This window comes from Plecotus auritus (assembly GCF_963455305.1).
Source record: "Plecotus auritus genome assembly, chromosome: 1".
NCBI classification, from domain to species: domain Eukaryota; kingdom Metazoa; phylum Chordata; class Mammalia; order Chiroptera; family Vespertilionidae; genus Plecotus; species Plecotus auritus.
This window is the reverse complement of record NC_137770.1, coordinates 140,436,369-140,458,620: the sequence shown is the minus strand read 5'-3', so window position 1 is coordinate 140,458,620 and position 22,252 is coordinate 140,436,369. Positions and strand designations below refer to the sequence as shown.

General features: G+C 37.4%; 1 protein-coding gene across 1 annotated transcript in view; it reads left to right on the top strand.

The window, feature by feature from the left end:
- Positions 1–22,252, top strand: part of GPR158 (G protein-coupled receptor 158) — a 442,546-nt gene that overhangs the window by 395,435 nt on the left and 24,859 nt on the right. Inside the window, exon 7 of the mRNA XM_080654328.1 lies at positions 19,075–19,313. Within this exon, the coding sequence (XP_080510454.1) occupies positions 19,075–19,313 (239 nt within the window). The remainder of the gene's footprint in view (positions 1–19,074; positions 19,314–22,252) is intronic.

The window sequence follows — 22,252 nt, the reverse complement described above, 5'->3', positions numbered from 1 at the left end:
CAACTTTTAATTGTCTTTATTATTGCCTAAATTTTTTTACAGACAAATGGGCCACTTTATTACCTGTACCCAGGGCAAACCAGTTCCACTGCCCCACCTCATTGACAGGCCATTCATGTAAAACACTTTATTTTAATCTTATACTGTTTATTCCTCTTTGGAAAAGGGAAGATAAAAGGTTTTAGCAGCTCAGTATGAATCATAAGGAAAAATAGAGCTGAAGTAGCAAAAATGAAGAAGGTTCATTTATAAAAGGGAATTTCATTCAGTAGCCATAGATATGTTTGACTTACTAGTAGAACATGAATGATGCAGGACAGATGTAAACAAACACCTGGCACCTGCATGGGTAGATGGGTTCACAGAATACTTGCTAAGCTGGGTTGGTTGGTTGGTTGTATGCTGGGCAGGTGGGTTGGTTGGTTGATTGGTAATCAGTTGTGTTTAAGAAACTTGGAAAGGCAATAGGCTCAGAAAAGTCATGTATAGTTTCAGGAGGCAAAATGAGAAAATGTTTTAAATGAAAGCGTGGGGGTGGAGAGAGATTAAGAAATAATCTTAAAAGAACATTTTTCTATTTCTTTTAATACAGTTTTTAAAAATAGATTGCCTTTTTTGTTTTCTAAGGCTAAAACAGGGGGAAAATACTTTTTGCACTATATTTAAAATGAGTATTTAAGCAAGCTGTGAAAAAGCCTTCTTCTGGCTCTGGACTAGGGATTTTCATTTTATGCATTATTCAGTACGCATTGCTCTGGATACAGCACAATACCTGGCAGCTTTCTCTACTGTGTTCATTAGCACAAAGTAGTTTACACTTTGTGGGAATGTATAGCTATACTAATAAAAGGGTTTTATCCTAATTAGACTGAATAGACCGGACATCTTCCAGATGATCTTCCAGATGACCTTCCAGACATTCTTCCTGACAAAGCTGGGGCCTGGGCAAAGCCGCCTGTGGTCCCGGGCACCTAAAACTGTGGCCAGCCCAGGCAAAGCTGGCCCAGGTTCCAGGTGCCTACGGCTGGCCAGAGGGAGTGAAGCCCGGGTCCTGGGTACCTGCAGCCGGCTGGAGGAGGGAAGCCTGGGTCCCAGGTGCAGGGGCCAAGGCAGAGGCAGTTAGAGGCGGTCAGGCCAGCAGGGGAGCAGTTAGGAGCAATCAGGCAGGCAGGCAGAGGGGTTAGGGGTGATCAGACAGGGAGGCAGGTGAGCGGTTAGGAGTCAGCAGTCCCAATTGCAAGAGGGATGTCCGACTGCCAGTTTAGGCCTGATCCCTGCCGAAATGAGCAGCTGGACATCCCCCAAGGGGTCCCGAATTGGAGACGGTGCAGGCTGGGCTAAGGGACCCCCAGTTCCAGAAATTTGTGCACCGGGCCTCTAATATATTAATATATATATATGTGTGTGTGTATACATATATATATATACACATATATACATATATATGTGTGTATATATACATATATATATATTCATTCCTAATAAATAATATATAAGCAAATACATATATTCAGTTCCTAATAAATTTTGGAAAGTAACTGGAATATATTTATATTTATTTATTAAGTATATTCTTTAAGGATACATAAAATACAGTAAGATATCCTAAATATTTAAAAGGGCAAAATAAAGAAAATTAAGTATGCTCTACAGAAAAGCTAAAAGTTCATAATAAAATGAAGATTGTCTCATTTACCTTAACTTGTGATAACCACTGAGTGGCAGAGAATTTGAGATGGAGCTTGGGGCAAATGCCTGAAATACAGTTATTAGACTTTGTCTATTAAATGCAGGTCATCTGCCTTGACAGACCATTGATCAAGGTGTTAGTTAGCCCTCATTTATTTAGAAAGCCAAACAAATAACAAACTGTTTTTAGGTGTCTAAGCCAGTGCATATGGGCATATATAAGATTCTTCTAAAAGACTTCTTGCATTCATCCCAGCACACAGATTAAGGCTTCAAATCATGACCCAGAGGTTTTTAACATGAAACAGTTTTAAGACTGTTTTAGCCAGTTACCCACCTCAGTCAAAATAATATATCAAGAAAGTGGTCTTTGGACATGTAGCTGTGTACATTGCATTTTGACTAGGAAATGGGAAGATTTTGCCATATGGATGCTGGTAATGATATTCACTTCAGGCATATCCTCTACGGAGCTCACTGTGATTTCTCATCTTTACTGGCTGCCTACCTTCAAGTGGAGAATTCCTTATAGTGACATTTCTTAAGACTCACACTATCCCAGAGAAAAGGATCTCATTCTTTATCTTCTGAGGAAAGTCTCTTTCCCTGACAGCAGTGTACTATTTGGACAGTGTTAAAGAAAAATTCATCCTGACACTTCTCATAGAATTCTTAAAGAATTCAGGGGAACAACTGTAATGGGTGTTTTTTTTTAATAGGGGAAAGAGATTGCGCTCAACTCTGAATACGAGGAAAAGTGGGGATTTATAGTCAAGGAGCAAGAGACAGTTCAGTCGACGGAAAAGTACTAAGGGGAAACATCAGGTGGAAGAGATTATTGCTAAACTGACTTATTTATCAATATTCTTGTCAAAATTGGGCGGTGCAAAGACGGGAAAGTATAAAGGTTGGGCCCAGCTGAGGGGAGGGCTTGGAGGAGCCCAAAGTTTGGTTAGGGAGATAATCATTGTCAATAGGAAGCTAAGTAAGTTCCAAAGGCAAACAATGTTATTTAGGTAAATTAGAAAATATCTGAGCCAGACCTCAGATACCCATGCTTTGCATATACTGTATTAGAAAGTAACTAGATACCCTAGAGAAAAATGACATGCTTACAATAAAACTGTAGAGAATAAAGGTTTCAAATTCATGTTTCAGAACTATCTATCTTTAATATTGGCATTTTAAGAAATTTGAAAAAAATTAGATATGTAAGTAACTCTACTTTCTCTTTTTGTTTGTTTGTTTGTTTGTTTTATAACCCACTAAGTATCAACCTGAGCTTTGTGAAATTAAGATTTTAAATAATTTCCCTAGCGATATTTTACCACTTCAAAATTTTTTAATGAAACAGGAAAGATGCAAAGTCATTTGACTGTTAACAATAAGTTATTGCTTAGAGGTCTGTATTCATATAGAACCGTTAATATCAATGAGTACATTTTAAAAAATTATAGATAATAGCAATATATTTTTAAATTGTTCTTTTCATGTTATCTATCTATACTAATAAAAGGGTAATATGCTATTTAGACCAACTTCCGGACATCCTTCCGGAAGTCCTTTCGGACAAAGCCACAGTGGCGGGGGCTGAGGCAGAGGTGGTTAGGGGCGATCAGGCAGGCAGGCAGAACAGTTAGCGACAATCAGGCAGGCAGGCAGGTGAGTGGTTAGGAGCCAGAGGTCCCAGATTGCGAGATGGATTTCCGACTGCTGGTTTAGGCCCAATCCCTGTGAAAATCTGGCCTAAACTGGCAGTTGGACATCCCCTGAGGGGTCCTGGATTGGAGAGGGTGCAGGCCGGACTGCGGGACCCCTCCCCCTATGCATGAATTTCATGCACCGAGCCTCTAGTTAGACATAAATAAAAATAGGAGTGTATCTCACGCAGAAAACTATAGAGACATAAAGCTTTACTAATTTTGTCTGACTTGATTTTTGTTATGACTTGGGCAGTAGCAGGGATGGACATTTAGGGCACTATGCTAAGTGAATAGTCAGAGAGAGAAAGATAAAAAAACATATGGTCTCACTTATATGTAGAATCTTAAAAAACAAACAACTGAGCTCAAAGATACAGAGAAAAGATTAGTAGTTGCCAGAGGTGGGAGTAGGGGTTTGGCAAAATGGGTATCAAAAGGTACAAACTTCCAGCTATAATATAAACAAGTCATGGGGATGTAATATATAGCATGGTGACTATAATTAATAATATGGTATTGCATATTTGAAAGTTACTAAGAGATTAGCTCTGGCCAACGTGGTGCAGTTGGTTGGAGCAAGCTACAGGAGGCAACCAATTGATGTAGCTCTCTCACAACAATGTTTCTCTCTCTCTCTCCCTTCATCCTGCTCTGGAATCAATAAAATGAAATGGAAAAAAAACAAGTTAATAAGAGATTAGATCGTAAAAGTCCTCATCACAAGAAAAAATGTAATTATGTATGGTAACAATGTTAACTAGACTTACTGTAGTAATTATTTCACAATATACACAAATATCAAGTCATTATACTGCATATCTAAAACTAATATAATGTTATTTGTCAATTATACCTCAATTAAAAAATAAAAAGGGAAGAAAAGCCAGTCACAGAGAAAATATTTACTATATATAGCTGATAGAGATCTTTATTCATAATATATAAATTTCTTCTACAAATTGTGAAAAGACAAACATGATAAAAGGATTGAACAAATACTTCATAAAAGGACACTTCATAAATGGCCCATAGCACATTGAAAAAAAGCTAAACATAAATGGCTACATATTCTATAATTCCATTTATATAAAACTAGAGGCATGGTGAACAGATTCATGCTCCAGTGAAGTCCCTCCACCTGGACTGCAGGAATCGGACTGAAACTGGCTCTCTGACATTCCCTGTGGGGTCCTGGACTGTGAGAGGGCAGTTTTTGGGTGATGTACCCCAGAATTGGGCTCCCTCCTCTCTGGTTCCTGATATGTCACCCAAGAACCCAGCTGCCAAGTCACCACAGCTTGGCAGCTCCTTTGTTGAGTGTCTGTCCCCTGGTGGTCATTGCACATCACAGCTACTAGTTGGATGGTCTAATGGTTGGATGGTAGCTTAGGCTTTTATATATATAGATACCCATAATAGACAAATTTGTAGAGACAGAAAATAGATTAGTGATTACCAGGGTTCGGGAGAAAGGAAGAATGGGAAGTGACTGCTGATGGGTATTAGGTTTCTTTTTGGGGTGATGAAAATGTTTAATAGTGGTTATTACTGTACAACTTTATAAATATACTAAACCCACTGAATTTTATAAATCCACCATAAGATGATGAACTTTATGGTATGTAAATTATATTTATAAAAATATGCAAATAATCATGAAAGTTTGATTAAGAAAATGTCAGCAAGTTTTATAGGTTTGTATGAAAATCAATAACTTTCTAGTTATCTTTAAGTTAGAGAAGATAAAGAAGAAAATATCCTATTCACATTCTTAAATGTAAATCTGAAATACCATAGGAATTATCCTAAGAGATGATATGTGTTACCAAGAAGAAACCCCTACAAAAATTTTAGAGATTTGTAAGAAAAATTAAATAAATGGAAAGACACTTTGTATAACTGAATGGGAAGATTTGAGGTATGAATTCTCTGCCTGTAAGAACACAAGCTTGAAGCTGGGCTCATCTGTACCCTGAACACTCATTGTAACATAGTGCTTCATGTGCAATAAAGTGCTGAGTAAATATTTGTTGAATGGATAAGCCAAATGATTGTGTTACAGAGAAGTGGAATAAATCAAGCAATGCTCGGAGAGTTTGGAGTCACACTTTATTCACCCAGTGGGCTTAGAGAAAATGAATTCAAATTCTAAGCAAGGCTACAAGCAGAACTTCCCTTTTTATTAAAGAGCCAGCCCTATGTGCACTTAGTGGTTATCTTGCTGCTGGCCTTGAAAACCACAAAGTTCTATTCAATTAAAAAATGCACCTGGCATGGCATTGAAATTATGGGCATATCTAGTCTCTGGCCTACAAGGTCAGACAGCTAAGTTTATCTTCCTCATTATTCAAGCAGGCTAAAGCAGGCTAGAAAGCAAAGTTATTTTTTTAGAATAAGAAGCCGTCTAAGAAAAACAGCACAGAATTCCAAACAATAGTTTCACAAAATAGAGGTTAGCCTTCTCAATTGAACTTAGCAACAACAACAACAAAAGATCCTAATATTCATCTTTAAAAATAAAGAAAAGCTAAGAGCATTTGCACAAAAATTAGAGCAAGAAAGCAAGATCATGATATTATAATGTATCATCATAAAGCAACGTTTAAGAGTAAATCAGTAAATTAAGAGGACACGGTAGAGAACCCAACGCCAACTTTTATACCAGAAGATCTGACTATGTGGTAAAGAAAGCTTTTCAAAACAATGGGGTGAGGGAGCAGTGGCCAATTCAACAATGAAGGATTGGAAAATTAGGTATCCTATCTAATAAAAGAGTAATACGCAAATTAACCATCATTCTGCTACACCCACCAGCCAATCAGGAGCGAATATGTAAATAAACCCAACCAAGATGGCTATGGCCACAGAGAGCAGGAGGGAGCTTGGGTTTCCCCGGAAATGGAGGAAGCCAAGCTTTCCGCCTGCCCTTGCTGGCCTAGGCCTCCACTCAAGGCTACAAAGTTTCAATGATAGAAGATAAATAAATCCCAACAGAAATGGCTGCTGCCACAGAGCAAGCAGAAGGCTTGGCTCCACTCTAGGCTACAAAGTTTCAATTATAGAAGATAAATAAACCCCAGATACCAGGGCCTCCGCTTGGGTTGCCAGGGGGTGTGGCCAGCCTGCAAACCACCACAGGCCCCTCGCCCAGGCCGCCCCACGCCCCAAGGGAACCCCCACCCTGATCCAGGACACCCTTCAGGGCAAACCAGCTGGCCCCCACCCATGCACCAGGCCTCTATCCTATCTATTAAAAGAGTAATATGCAGATTGATCATCACTCCAACACACAAGATGGCTGCCTCCATGCAGTCAAAGATCCTGCCCCTATGTGGACACAAGATGGCCACCACAAGATGGCCAGCAAGGGAGGGCAGTTGGGAGGGACCAGGCCTGCAAGGGAGGGAAGTTGGGAGTGATCAAGCCTGCAGGGGCGGGCAGTTAGGGGTGACCAAGCTGGCAGAGGAGGGAAGTTGGGGGCGACCAGGCCTGCAGGGAAAGGCAGTTGGGAGGGACCCAGGCCTGCAGGGGAGGACAGTTAGGGGTGGCCAGGCCTGCAGGGGAGGGCAGTTGGGGGGAACCCAGGCCTGCAGGGGAGAGCAGTTGGGGGGGACCAGGCCTGCAGGGGAGGGCAGTTAGGGGTGACCAGGCCTTCAGGGGAGGGCAGTTAGGGTTGACCAGGCCTGCAGGGGAGGGAAGTTATGGGAAAACAGGCTGGCAGGGGAGCAGTTAGGCATCAATCAGGCTGGCAGGGGAGTGGTTAGGGGGTGTTCAGGCTGGCAGGCAGAAGCAGTTAGGGGTAATCAGGGAGGCAGGCAGGCAAGCAGTTGGGAGCCAGCAGTCCTGGATTGTGAGAGGGATGTCCGACTGTCCCCACTGGCCGGTGGGATCGGGCCTAAACGGGCAGTCAGACATCCCTCGATGGGTCCCAGATTGGAGAGGGTGCAGGCTGGGCTGAGGGACACCCCCCCCCCCGTGCATGAATTTCGTGCACCAGGCCTCTAGTATATCTATAAATATCACTAGTGTCTCATCTCAACTTATAAGAATTTCAATAAATTATAAAGCTAAATAAAAAAATAAATAAAACAATGAGAAATTATAGATTAATATTTAATTTATTTCAAGTTAGGGAATGGAAGATATCAAGGAGAAAATGTCAATTGATTGGATTACATATATATTTTAAACTTCTACATAACAACAAAAAAAAAACACAACAAAACATAAGTTAAGAGTCAAACAAACTGGAAAAATATGGATGTAGTGTATTTTATAGACCAGTGCTATCCAATAGAAGTATAACTGAAGCTATTACTAGTAATGTAAGCCCATATATGTAATTAAATTTTCTAATAATCATATTAAAATAAGAAGTAGATGACATTAAATGTAGTGATATATTTTATTTAATCCACTTTATTTGAAATATACCCATTCTAACATGTAATTAATATGCAAAATTATTAATAAGATACTTTCTATCCTTGGTTTGGACTGAGTCTTCAAAATTTGATTTGCATTTGGCACTTAAAACACATCTCAATTCAGACAGGTGCTCAATGGCCACCTTATCAAATGGCTACCATACTGAGTTAATAGAAATAAAAAAAAAAAAAGGCTAAAAATAATTCAAAGGAGAAGAAAGGCAATTGGCAAAAAAAAAAAAAAAATACCACCCACCTACGTTTTAAAAATATTAAAAATATTTTAATGTAACTAGTAATTAAAGCAGAAAAAAAATGAAGCACTGTGGCCCAATTTTGTATTAATTCAAATAGAAAAAAATATTTATTAAAAATTATAATTGTCAATATTTTGAAATTTCCAGGCTCAAGTTCTGTTGAAAAGAGTGTAAGTTGGTACAGTCCACTGGAAATATTTGGTAATATGTGTCAAGAACTTTTTCAAAACTGAGTTATCTTATTTTTATAAATCTAAAAAAAAATTTGGGTATGCACAAAGGTTTATCTGGAAGAATATTCATTCTTAAAATACTGATGAATAGGTAGAGCAAACATATGCATAATCATGATGTATGTAGAATATGCTCTAGTTGTCAGCAAGAAGATATAATATTTAGTCAGGCAGCCTGGAAGGTGACCTGAAAGTGGAAGGTTTTGAGATGATGTCAGTGGATGTGGAGGATTTTGGAATGTGGTAGAGAGAAAAACACAAAAAGAACATATCCAGCTCTTGTCTAGTCATAAGCAAAGAATGTTATGAAGCTGTGTCCCCTTTTTTACATTGTTATTGTCACAAATTAAAATTTTAAACATTATGTGCTCATCAGCATAGATTTATACTTCTTGCTTTATAGAGTTGTCTTTTAAATCTTATAGGAACAACCCAAAGTACATTAGTACTGACTTTTATATTTACTTCTAGTTACCTTTGTTGCAGAATTTACCAGGCAACTGGAAAACACACAACGGGTACTCAGAAGATTCGGGAAAAACCCTTGATTGCAGATGCATTAGTGCAGTGACTCAGGGGAGTCATTTTTCCCAAAGCCTGAGCACCGAATGCAGAGGTGCTCTCCCATTTATCCCCTGGGTTTCTTTGTCTCCCAAATATGGACCAGGCTTCTGGATATTTTGTGGGCTTTGCAGTCCCTTTGACAGTCGTATGGGGGGAAGGGGAATTATGACCAACCCAGGCTAGCTGGCGCCAGCAGTTAACCTTCTGTGGAGGCTTTTTATGGCCCCTGCAGAAAAACAGGTTCTTTAAGACTAGCTAGAACACAAGTGGAAAGGGGGGTTGGAGCTAGCAAGCACATGCATTGGAATGTGGGGCGGGGGTGGGGGGGACCCGGGGCTGAGGCTGCCTTCACACCTTTACCAATGTTCTTTTTTTTTTTTCTTTCTTTCATGTACCCTTGAATTACTGTCTAGTGTCCTTTCATTTTAGCATGAAGGACTCCTTTTAGGATTTTTTTGTAAGACAAGTCTACAATGACAAACTATTTCAGCTTTGTTTATCTAGGATTCTTTTAATTTCTCCTTCATTTTTGAAACAGAATTTTGTCAGATATATAATTCTTTATTGACAGTTCTTTTTATGCTTTCAGTGTTTTAAATATGTCATCCCACTGCCCTCTGGTTTCCATGGTTTCTTATGATAGATTAATTCTTTTTTAAAAAACTTATGAATTGTTTATTTCTGGAATTTTCCACTTAATATGTAGTTCTCACTATTACTGACAATGTCTTGTACACGCTAGGTGACTCTTCTGTGGCCACTTTTAAGATTTTTTCTTTGTCTTTAGCTCTCAATTGTATGATTATAATGTGTCTTATAATCTCTTCAGGTTTATCCTGCTTTGAGTTACTTGAGCTACTTGGATGTATAGATTCATGTATTTCTTCAAATTCTGCATGTTCCAGTCATTATTTCCTGTGGGTTTTTTTTTTTTTCCTCCTATCTTTCTTGAACTCCCATCATGTGTATCACAATATTCTTAGTAGTTTATCACAGATCCTTTAGGCTTTGTTCATTTTATTTTCTTTTTTGCTTCTCATAATGGATAATCTAAATTGGCCTATCTCAGGGGTGGGCAAACTTTTTGACTCGAGGGCCACAATGGGTTCTTAAACTGGACCAGAGGGCCGGAACAAAAGCATGGATGGAGTGTTTGTGTGAACTAATATAAATTCAAAGTAAAGGAGCGGAGGGGACAGCAAGAGAACCGGATAGAACAGCTGGATCCGGCCCGCGGGCCGTAGTTTGCCCACGGCTGGATCTTCAAGTTCACTATATTTTTTCTTCTGCCTAGTCAAATCTCCTATTGAATCCCTTTAATGAATTTTTCATTTTAGTCATTGTACTTTTCAATTACAGAATTTCTGGGGTGTTTTGGTGTTCATCTGTTTTTAATAATTTATATTTATTTTCAAGTATCCTCTATTTGAAGATATTTGAAAATAAATAGAATACCATCATTCTCTTGGTATACTTTAGTTTTTTGTGCATGGCTTTTTTTTATTTAGTTCTTTGAGCATCTTTAAGACAGTTGTCTAGTAACAGGGAAGATTACTCTACCCAGCAAAGCTATCATTTAGAATTGAAGATCAGATAAAGAGCTTTACAGATAAGAAAAAGCAAAGTTCATCAACACAAAACCAGTATTATAAGAAATGTTGAAGGGTGTTCTTTAAGAAGAGGAAGAAGAAGAAAAAAAAAAGATAAAGATAAAAAAATTTGAACAATAAGATGGCAATAAATATATATCAACAATTGAATCTAAAAGCCCAAATAAACAAACAAGGAATCTAATGAACAAAATAAACTGATGAATAAAATAGAACCAGTGGCATGGAAATATGTAACAAACTAAGAAATCTCAAAGGGAAATGGGGGAGGGAGGACAGAAGAGATTAACCAAAGAATTTATATGCATATATGCATTACCTATGGACACAGATAATAGGGTGGTGAAGTCCTGGGGCAAGAACAGGGTGGAGGGGGAAGTGGGGGAAAAGGGGGACATCCATAACACTCTCAACAATAAAGATTAAAAAATAAAATAATAAAATAAAATAAAATCTTTGTCTAGTAAGTATAGTGCCTGGGCTTCCTCAGGCATAGTTCCTATTAGTTTCTTTTTTTCATGTATATGAGCCATACACTTTTTTGCATGTCTAATTTAAAACAAACAAAAATTGGGACATATTATAATGTGGTAAATCTGGAATTAGACTCTCCATCTTCCCCAGGAGTTGTTTGTTGTAGCTGCTGTTGTTTGGTGATTTTTCTAAACTAATTCTGTAATATCTGTATTGTTTGTTATGTATAGTCACTGAAGTCCCTGTTCTGTTTACTCAGTGCTTAGCTAGTGATTCAAAATAGATTTTCTTAAAGCCTGGAACAAAAATAACTTAAAATTTTCTTTCTTTGCACATGGATTGTGTGTAAGTATATGTGTGTGTTAGGGCATGACTTCACCAATCAGCCAAGCACTTTACAACTTTGCCTAGGCTTTACTTCCTGCTTATGCAGAGCCTCAGGTCAGCAAGAAATGAGTGCTTGGGGCCTTCTCAGATCTTTTCTGAGTGTGTTCCAGCATTCTAGTTATCCAAGATATATGGGATCTTTTCAAAGCCCTTATTTCCCAATACATCCCATTCCCCAGCCTTTCTGCCAATTTTTTTTTTTTTTAGGCTTTTGTTTGTCCCAACCATTACACTTTGCCCCAGGTGGTTCAACTACTCCATTTGCCTTTAAAATTTTTAGACAAATGACCCCCAGGTAGTTAACCTCAGCCCTGGGAGAGTTTCTAGTTAGATAAAATAAAGGCAGGCCCTTTGAACTAGTCCTGTAGGGAGCCAGTAGAGAGGTCAAAAGGAACAAATACAATTCTTGGAGAGTAAGGTCCATTATGTTTTCTAGTACTAGGTACCTGTACTTAGAATGTGGGATGTTATCTTCAGGGCCACCACTGATTTGGGGAGTGGGAGATAAGACCAGGGTATGTTAAAATGCCATAAATCTCTGTTACTCAGATTCAGCTATTTTTCTCTTGGTTAAGTATCTTGCTGGGTTAAGCATAAAATATATAAGCTTTTAATTAGTTTCCATGTTCCAAAAAAGTTGATTCTAGTAGTTTTTGCTAGTTTATTCATTGCTTTTAAAGATGAACGAACTTTTGGAGATTTCTATTCCAACATTTTTGCTGACGCCACTCCCCAAGAACTAGCTAATAGAAAGTTCTATTTTGGTAAGATATAATTGAAAAAAGCACTCAACTGAGAGAGAAAGATAAGAGTTTTGTGGTGGTTCTGCTACTCACTGACTCTGACTTTGGACAAATGACTCCCCTCATGGGACTCACATTTCTCTTCTATACATTAATGGGATCAGAAAGGTAATCCCCAAAGTTTCTTCTAGCTCTAACCCTAGAATATTTGACTTGTGACAGTCTTTTTTTAAAATTTATCCTTATTGTTGAAATCATTACAGATACCCCCTTCATTTTTTTTCCTCAATGACCCCCTCTACCCCACACCGACTTGCAACAGTCTTGCAACCCTCCTCGCTTTTTTCTTTTTTCATCATTCCTCCTTATTCCATTTACCTACAATCAGGGGAAAAGAAAGAAAGATCAATGTGAAATATGAGAGCTCCAGCAGGTAACTTAAATTGACAAAAATACCTATATTGGAGAAACTGAGTTGTGACTTTTCTTTCTTATATTAGCAATAACTTAATATACTAACAATAATTTTGCTTTTTAAACTTACTATGTCTTTGACATCTTTCCATGTCAGTGCACAATTTATATCATTCTTTTAGAAGTTATATAAGTATTTGATTTTATATATGTATTATCATTTAAATCAGACCTCCTCCCAAATATATATATATATACTTAATAATCTTACTGAACTTCATATCTGATAAATGTCAAATTGATTTCTGTCTAGGTGACACCAATTCTTTTTAATATACATCTAATCTATCCAGTGACCAAGAAATAGCTTTAGTTTACTTCTGAAAATGAATTTTGAGAAATTGATGAAATACTTAATAAACATGAGCACTTGTGACCTTTGAAAGCAAACTGACTCCAGCTTTTTTGTGTGTAGTTCACTCTCAGGGTTCTTTAATGCGGAATTGATTTCATTATAAGCATTGATTCTCTGAAATTTCTAGGAAGGCAGTAAAATTAATAGAAATTTTATTCTAATAGAGAACTTTAGGACTTTACAATTATTCCAATTAAATTAATAGGACAGGAGATGGGTGGCTTGAAGATGTATATGTGCATTCCTTTTTAGTAAACAAAAGAAATACAATATCACAAACAAATGCAAATATTCTGAAAATCAAAACTTTCTATTACTAGAGGCTTTAAATTTTGGTGTTAGCATAATAAAAACTCAAAAATGTATCTGATAGGTTAGAGCAGTTAGGCCATTGTAAAGGCACCTGCACCAATCTTAGGCCTGCTGGGAAAAACTGTTTAGGGTAGCAGTTCTCAAACTGTAGCCTCCTTCAGACTTGACCTAACAAATTTGTTAAAGTAAGATTTCTGGGCCCTACTCCTACAAAGTTTCTGAATCAGTGAGTTTGGCTGGGACCCAAAAATTTGCATTTCTAACAAGTTTCTGGGTGACGTTGATACTGCTGGTTTGGAAACCACTGGCCTAGAGCAAGCAACATCTAAACTGAGTCATGAAGGAATAGGTAGGAATTAGCTATAATTAGATGTTGTATGCGAGGAGAACGGTACTGAGGAAAGCTGGAGACAAAGGTTCAGAGAGAGGACACCTGTGTGTCATCCAGAGGGACTGGCAGGACCTTGGAAGAGGAGAGTGATTAGAGATGAGGCTGCTGAGGCCCGGGGAACCAACTTTTAAGGGCCTTTTACCATTTCAAGGAGCTAGGATTTGAGTGGAGAGCCACTGAAGGACTCTAAGCAGGAGCAACATAATTTAGGAAGATCATTGTGGCATCACTGAAGAGTATGGATTGAAGGTGGGTGAGACTAATGAGACTAATTACTCAGGAAGCTACTACAGGAGCAGGTTGATGGCTAGGATCTGTGGCAGTGGCAGTTAAGATGGAACAAAACAGAAGGGTATGAGATATTTAAGAGGTAGAAATTAAATTCTTCATTATTCTTTGAGTATCTGGAATATGGAAGAGGGATAAATATCAATGTTCATTCTGAGATTTCTGCTTTGAGCAATTAGATAGTACCAGTCATTGAGACAGGTAACACTAGAGCAAAGTGGGTTAGAGGAGGTAGGAGGCAGGAGAGGGATGATTTTATTTTGGGACCTGTTGATTTTCAGTACGTATACAGATCTTGGACTCAGGAGAGTGATCTAACCTGAAGATACTCACCAGCATGTAGCTAAATGAAATGGGAGTAGATGAAATTTCCAGGGTACAATGTGTAGAGCAAGAATTGAAGGTGGCGCCCTAACCGGTTTGGCTCAGTGGATAGAGCATCGGCCTGCGGACTGAAGGGTCCCGGGTTTGATTCCGGTCAAGGGCATGTACCTGGGTTGCGGGCACATCCCCAGTAGGGGGCGTGCAGGAGGCAGCTGATGGATGTCTCTCTCTCATCGATGTTTCTAACTCTCTATCCCTCTCTCTTCCTCTCTGTAAAAAATCAATAAAATATATTAAAAAAAAAAAAGAATTGAAGGTGGCTACATTCAGGAGATCATTGAGGTACACTGCCATTTAAGGGGGAGACTGAGGAAAAGGAATCTGCAATAGAGACTTAAACTGTCAGAAGAGTAGGAAGAATATGTGATAAAAATCAAGCACATGGCTGAAGCCATGCCAAAAGCTGGAGTGAGATTAAGTAAAATAATAAATATCAATATCAATTAGATACTGTATTTGAAGGAGGTAATTGATAACCTAAGTACAAGTTCTTACAGTGGAGTTTTATGAACTCAAACCAGACATGTGTATAAAGTGATAACTGAGACAGACAATATAGTGGCAGCCACTTCCTGGGTTGTCCCTTTTATGTTCATCATTTCAACATAATTTCCATGAATTTATCTACTATTAATAATGAGAATTGGATATATACTTTAAATATGTCTTTTTATATTAAGTTCTGGGAATTTCTTGCACTCTTCAGAAATAGTGCAACCTTCTGAACAGATGGTAGCCTAAAAATCTATGAAAAAATAGTAGAAAAGTAATCTACATAAGAAGTTTAATGATTGTATTTTTATACATCTGTATTTCATACAAATGCATGCCTAAGGATTTCATTTTTAGAACTTGGTTTCTAGGGAGTGAGCCCATATAAACTAATAAGAACTCACTTTTTTAAAGATATAGCAAAAGTTTTCTCATTTTATTTTAAGCCAATGCTAGAAAAATGCATCTTATTCCATTTTACAAAAACCAATATCCTGAAATACTTAGATCAAAGTGCAATTGTGTTATTGTGTGTCCTAGTACTTGAAAGCCAGTAAAATCAATATAACAGGAGACTCATGAGGACTTTTGCTTTGTTTTTATCCAGTCTGAAAATGAGATTATGGGATCTATGACAATCTAGAATTCTCAGACTTTACAATAAATACCCAAAGAGTCATCTGAGAGACATAAAAATTTCTGATAATTTAGAAGTGGAATTTCTTGATTAAAAGTTACCAAACTGGGATCACATAGATTTCCTCTGCAAAAGACAAACTCACATGGGTTAGACATCCTTTAAAGTATTTTAAAGAAATTTTTAAAGTCATTTTTAAAATCCACTATTAGCTGTCTTTCAGGTTTAGAGTTTCAATGTAGATAGTGAAAAATCTTCAAGTGTCAGAAAAATAAATTATTTTCCACATCTTGGCCATGGAAAAAGGATTCTTCTCTGGAGCATTGGTTCTTGCAGTAATTTGAAAAATCCCTAGGAGTTCCTGTGGGTTGAGGAAAAAACTTTTTTTCTTGCCAAAGGGTTCAACCCACTATCCCTCAATTACAACTTATAATTCTCTGCTTTTTCTTTATTATGTGATTTCCCTTCAACTAGAATCTATTTTTGTCTTTTCTACTTTCCTCCATTTTTATTCATTGATATCTATCAAGGCCCAGATAAATACCATCTACTCTATTCGTTTACTAAACTTAGTAGCTACATACAAAATATAGGGCTGTTTTATATGGTAGGTATTTGTACACTTATTCTAGTTAAATTGTTAGCTTTTGAAGACAAGAACCATAACTTATGCCTCCCATGTTGCCTAGCATGATAACTAGCATATGGTTGTTACTATATAAATGTTTGTTCATTATAATTATATTTCACATTGAGTCAAGGTAGAATGTGAAAGAATTATTTTTCTGCCCTTGCCAAAATATTGAAGGTCAAAACAATGGGTCAGAATCCCTCTTTTGAGATCCTAGTCATTCAACATTTAGAATTCATCCAGGTACAACCAGAAATAATTATGTGTGCATGGTGGCTACACGGCTTTAGCCAGACTGGCTCAGTAGATAGAGCATCAGCCTGTGGACCAAAGGGTCCCAGGTTTGATTCCGGTCAAGGGCATGGACCTCTGTTGCAGGTTCCTTCGAGGCCCAGGCCCTGGTCAGGGTGTGTGCAGGAGGCAACCAGTCAATGTGTTTCTTTCACATTGATATTTCTTTCTGTCTTTCCCTCTCTCTTCCACTCTTTCTAAAAATCAGTGGAAAAATATCCTCTGGTGAAGATTTTTAAACACACACACACACACAACCACACACACACACACACACACACACACACACACACAAACATAGTGGCTGCACGTTTCTCCTACATAAAATAAGATTGGCATTGGCAAATATTAATTTTCCAAAAATTTTCTCTCATTGCTAAGATAGAGTTCTGTGAATCTTTTGATTTGCTGATAATAGAAGCCTTTTTATGGGATTAGTAACTGGTCAATTAACTGTTAGCATTTAAAGGAGAAAGATATTAAAGAAGTATATAGACACTGTAATTTAAAACTCACAATCATTCACCAATATTTTTTAAATAAGATCTCTTCTTTGACTCTGGGTCTGATGTTTGGAAAACATTATTCTCTTTCTAGGATAAATCACCACAGTGCATTATTTACTGTTCACACTGTTGGTTCTTTAAGTAGTAGTGAAACTCTAAAGAGTTGTTTTGAGGTCATTTGAAGAATAACCTCTTTCTGGTTTTGATGTTTATTGACCACCCCAATATATTAAAACTTCCTCACTTTTCTGTAAGTTAACAGGTCATTTTAGTGACTCAGCTTTATGGAATCTTATCAAAGTAATCAAAATAGATTGTATACAAATAAGTCTCCTTTTCTTTAACAGTCTTGTATAATTATTTTATTCACGATTCAGTTAAATTAAATACGATTATAACAATGGGTATAGTTTGGGGACAAATACACTAATTCTAAGGAAGTAGCAATTGAACTGGTTGGAGCAAAGGTGTTTGAGACATATTAGAGAGAGAGGTAGCACTTCAGCCGCCAGTGCTGGCCTGACAGTGCTCACTGTGTCTATACAGGGAATGAAGAATAATTGTTAATCTAGTGAGCTAGTTAAATGGGGAGTAGTTAATGAGTTCTTCTGTTGTATTCTAATACCTTTCTGCCATTGTTCCACAGAAAAATTGAGGATGTTTTTTTATTTAGATACTAGAGGCCTGATGCACAAAGATTCGTGCAAGAATGGGCCTTCCTTCCCCGGGCTGCTAGCACTGCCTTCACTCCAGCCCAGAGCTGCCTTTCTGCCTTTGCTCCAGCCAGGAGCAGCCTTTCCACCTTCCCACGCTGCCCAGAGGCCTGGAGCGGCTGGGGCGGTGCAGAATGCCTGTGTCATCACCATGGCAATGATGCAGACATCCCACCCCGCCCCTGGCTGCTCGGCGCCTGCATATGCAAATTAACACACCATCTTTGTTGGATTAATTTGCATACTCATTCCTGATTAGCTGGTGGGCATTGTGAAGGTATGGTCTATTTGCATCTTCCTCTTTTATTAGTATAGATAACTTCATCCTGAGTGTTAGCTGAAGGAAAATGGAGTTAAAGATATAGGAAATGAAGGGAAAAGATTAAAAAAAGAATCTTCTAGAAAATAACTATCTTTACTGGATGTATTGTATTAATTCAGAAAGAGCTACCAAGGTCTATATGTAGAGAGAAATAGCATAATACATCTAGACTATTTCAGGTACATTTGTCTCATTTCTAGATTTATAATGATGTTTTTATGAAGAATTCATATGAACACTTCACAAAAATTGTTGAAAGAATGAGATGGAATAGGGAATAGAAAAGTTTGGGAAATGAATTTATTTTTGCTTTAAGGGAGTTGATTATAGATACCCTCATAGTATCATAAATCACTCATAGTGGTTTATTCAAGTAAATTTTATAATACAAAATATCAGAATGAGAGTGGGAGTTAAAATCAGCTAAGAATATTCTGAAAGTGAAATTAAAATACGGTTATAGAAGGTTAGATTTTGTCTTCACACAATCTTTAGAGATGGAACAGTTCTTAGATATTATCTAATTCATCTCAATCCTATTTATTTGAGTCATATATATAAGAAAACAACCCAAAATTTAAAAAATCACATTTCTTTTAGGCCATCCAAATCCCCTTACTTAATTCAATGATCTTATTGAATTACCCTAGTATTTTAAATATCCCATCATTGTTTTCATACTTATTTCATTTTTATTTTTGGTAATATGATCAGATGGCTATAGAGGGGCATCATATAAAATTATTTTCAAAAAATACCTTATAATGTTTTATAGTAAAAATATAACTGGTACAGTAAAAATATTATTAAAAAACCAGATATTATAAAATCCAACTACTCATGTTCAGGATTATTCTTTGATCCCTCAGAAACCCTGTTTGAGCAATGTTGCCTTTCTAGCAATCTTTCTACAATCCTGATAATATTTCTTAAAATATTAAGACATATTCAAAAGAATTTCATTCTAGACAAATCTATTTAATCACTTGTCCCTAATGTAGGATATTTTTTCTGCTGTTGAAAGGTAAAGTAGAATGAAACTAAGTGAAAATAAAAGTAATACTGTTTCTGGTTTTCTACTCTGCCTCAGTAGATTTTGATGGGTTTAAACTTCACCGAGAAAAATAACATATTTTAGAATTGTACTCATTTTTAGTTTTCCCTTAACATTTTGATGTCTTGCTTTTCTAGGGTTTTGAAAGTGTTTCTTTCACGAACAGCCCAACGGATTCCATACATGACTGGTGGACGGGTTATGAGGATGCTGGCAGTAATACTCCTGGTAGTATTTTGGTTTCTTATTGGCTGGACTTCATCAGTTTGCCAGAAATTGGAGAGGCAGATTTCACTTATTGGCCAAGGGCAAACATCTGATCACCTCATCTTCAATATGTGCCTCACTGAGCGCTGGGATTACATGACAGCAATTGGTATGTGGTCTCTTGTGTGATTATCTTGTCCTTTTTTTCTAGTAGTATTAAAATAGACTTCTTTAGAAACCTCATGAAACCCTTTCACAAAACCTAAAGGAATTTTACCTATTATGGTTTTGGTAAAACAATATTATGAAAAGGACAATAATTATATATGGAATGAAAATGTTTTCTGAACGTTTTCATTCTTTTTCAAAGGTATGTAGCTTTGTTGTGAAAATGTAGTCAAGTAAATCAGGAAGGAGGTATGCAATTAATAAAGGCAACTTTTTTGCATAAAAAGACTCTGCTTTCCATCTTATCAATGTGTTCCCATTTGATTAACAGTAGCCATTCTCTTGAGTTATTTCTTTGGTTGGGAGAAAAAAGAAAACATGCTGGTATTTTTTTGTATAGTTTGGTCCTATGATATATCAAAGTTGGTGTCGAGGGTACACTTTGTGTAGAGATTTTTCTCTGCAAAATCTCTAATAAATCTATCTTTCCTCTGAAGATAATTTATTAGGAAATATCTGGAGGTCCAGTATTACACAAAAACAAAGCCAGGATATGTGGAGGTAGCAAGAGTTATTTGAATGAGAAACTGGATATCTTGGAAGAATCACATAATGGCTTGGGCCAAAAACATAGATTATTTTTCTGACACCTCAGTTTTTTTAAAAATCCATAGAATTTTTGTGTTAATATTAGCCTTTAAGCTAATAGTGAAATAGTATTTCAATAAAGAAAAACAGAGTTTGGACCAGAACCCAGGACTCTTCATAAAAGAGAAGTTCTTTGACCCATGGGTGATATTCAGATTATTGTAAGGAAGTGTAGAGAACATTCCCTTTGATAGGAATAGTGGTGAAGGTGGTTGAGAAGTATATGAAACATGAAGAAAACACATAACTAAAGAAGATGATTATGTTGGAATACATTGTGAATAATGATGGATGGTTAAGTTTGTTTTGATTCTTGGAACACCTGTAATAGGAATTCAGAGAACCAGGAACGTGAGGTGATAAATTAGGAAGTTCAAACTAGATTGCTTTTGAAGATACATATTTTTAAATGAAATGTACCAAATTTAGGAATTTTGGAGTTGGGATCATTAGAATGGAGGAAGGCTTAGAGCAATGTTTCTCAAAGTTTCGTCTCAGAACCAGCAGCAGCCACATCATCACCCAGGAATTTGCTAGAAATGCAAATTCTTGGGCCAGTGTCCAGACTTCCTCATTTAGACACTCTGGGGTAGTGGCTCCTAACAATGAGTATAACAGGCCCTCCAGGTGATTTTGATGTTACCCTAAAGTATAGAACTACTGTCTCAGAAGAATTAATCAGATTAACTTAATAGAACATAAGGGTCACTTACTTCATTTGTACTCTCAGTATTTCATAATACTCTTTCTTGTTCCCTGATCAACCACTAGGACAGTCTTCAGAATGATTATTTCAAGTCTTGTGTTGTGTCCTGTTTTCATACCTCCAGATAGGAGTGTCTTTTAGTTCTTGACTACATATCTATAAATCTTCCTGTATTCCTACCCAGGTTTATTTTTTTTTTTCTCCCTCATATTATCTAAGCTAGTTCCTGTGCCATATGCATCCAACATTGACACACACACCCCTTCTCAACTCCAGTGACCTCTCTCATTTTATATGACTCTTCTATCATCTGAAACTCCCCTACCTCCCAAATCACTCATTGAAGAATTCCATCTGACCACAACTTTCTCTCCTAGCTTATTTACCTACTCCCTCTACAACAGCTCTTTAGTGTCAGGGGCTATTTTTATTGTACTTTACTGCCATTAAATTCTGCCTTCCTCCAGAGAGAAAGCTTACCAGGTACCAATTTTTTCCACTAGTCAGGAGGAAAATATGAAAAAAGTATGTATTTTTCAATATTTCTGGATAATTCCAGGGAAAGGGAACATAGAGAGCAAGGAAGACCCTGAATTCACTTTCCTGGAGACCCTGAGGCAAATAGTACAAGAGAGGATGATGATCCATAGTTTGAGAGGGCCACAGGGGATACAGTTCCTTGGACAATAATGAGGTCTCAGTTAAGGTAAGGGGGCAGAGAGAAGCTAAGAGAAGAGATTGATTATGATGGGAAGATCATGGCTTTAGGAATAAGCTGTAAGTAGCAAGACTTGTGAAATGGAATCAATTGAAGTAATACTTCCAAAGATGTATAATATTAGCGTATATTAGAAAATAAAAGACTATAATACAGTACAGAGAACAAAAGGTGAGAGGAATTTAAATGTTGGGGATGATGCTTTTGTTCTCTCCTAGTCATTGTTTTTGTCCTATAAATTACAGGAACACCTTAGTTTCAATAATATGTTTTTCCTGCAGTGATAAAATTACTTGGCATAGTAAACATACAGTACAATATGCAGATGATGTATTGTGTAATTGTATACCTGAAACATATAATTTTATTAACCAACTAGAGGCCTGGTGCACGAAATTCATGCATACCTCAGCTCAGCTTGCACCCTCTCCAATCTGGGACATCCCTCTCATAATCCGGGACTGCTGGCTCCTAACCACTCGCCTGCCTGGCTGCCTGATTGCCCCAACCACTCTGCCTGCCAGCCTGATAGTCCCCTAACCGCTCCCCTGACAGCTTGATTGACACTTAACTGCTCCCCTGCCAGCCTGATCACCCCAAACTGCCCCCCCCCCGCTGGCCTGGTCACCCCCAACTGCCCTCCCCTGCAGGCCATCTTGTGACAATGTGGAGGCGGCCATCTTGTGACAACATGGGGATGGCCATCTTGTGACACGTGGGGGCGGCCATCTTGTGATGCGAGGGCATGAGGGCCAATTTGCATATTACCTCTTTATTATATAGGATGTCATCCCAATAAATTCAATAAATTAACTAAAATTTAAAATAACTAAATGCTGTTGTAAAGTAAATTTATCAATATGCTTTA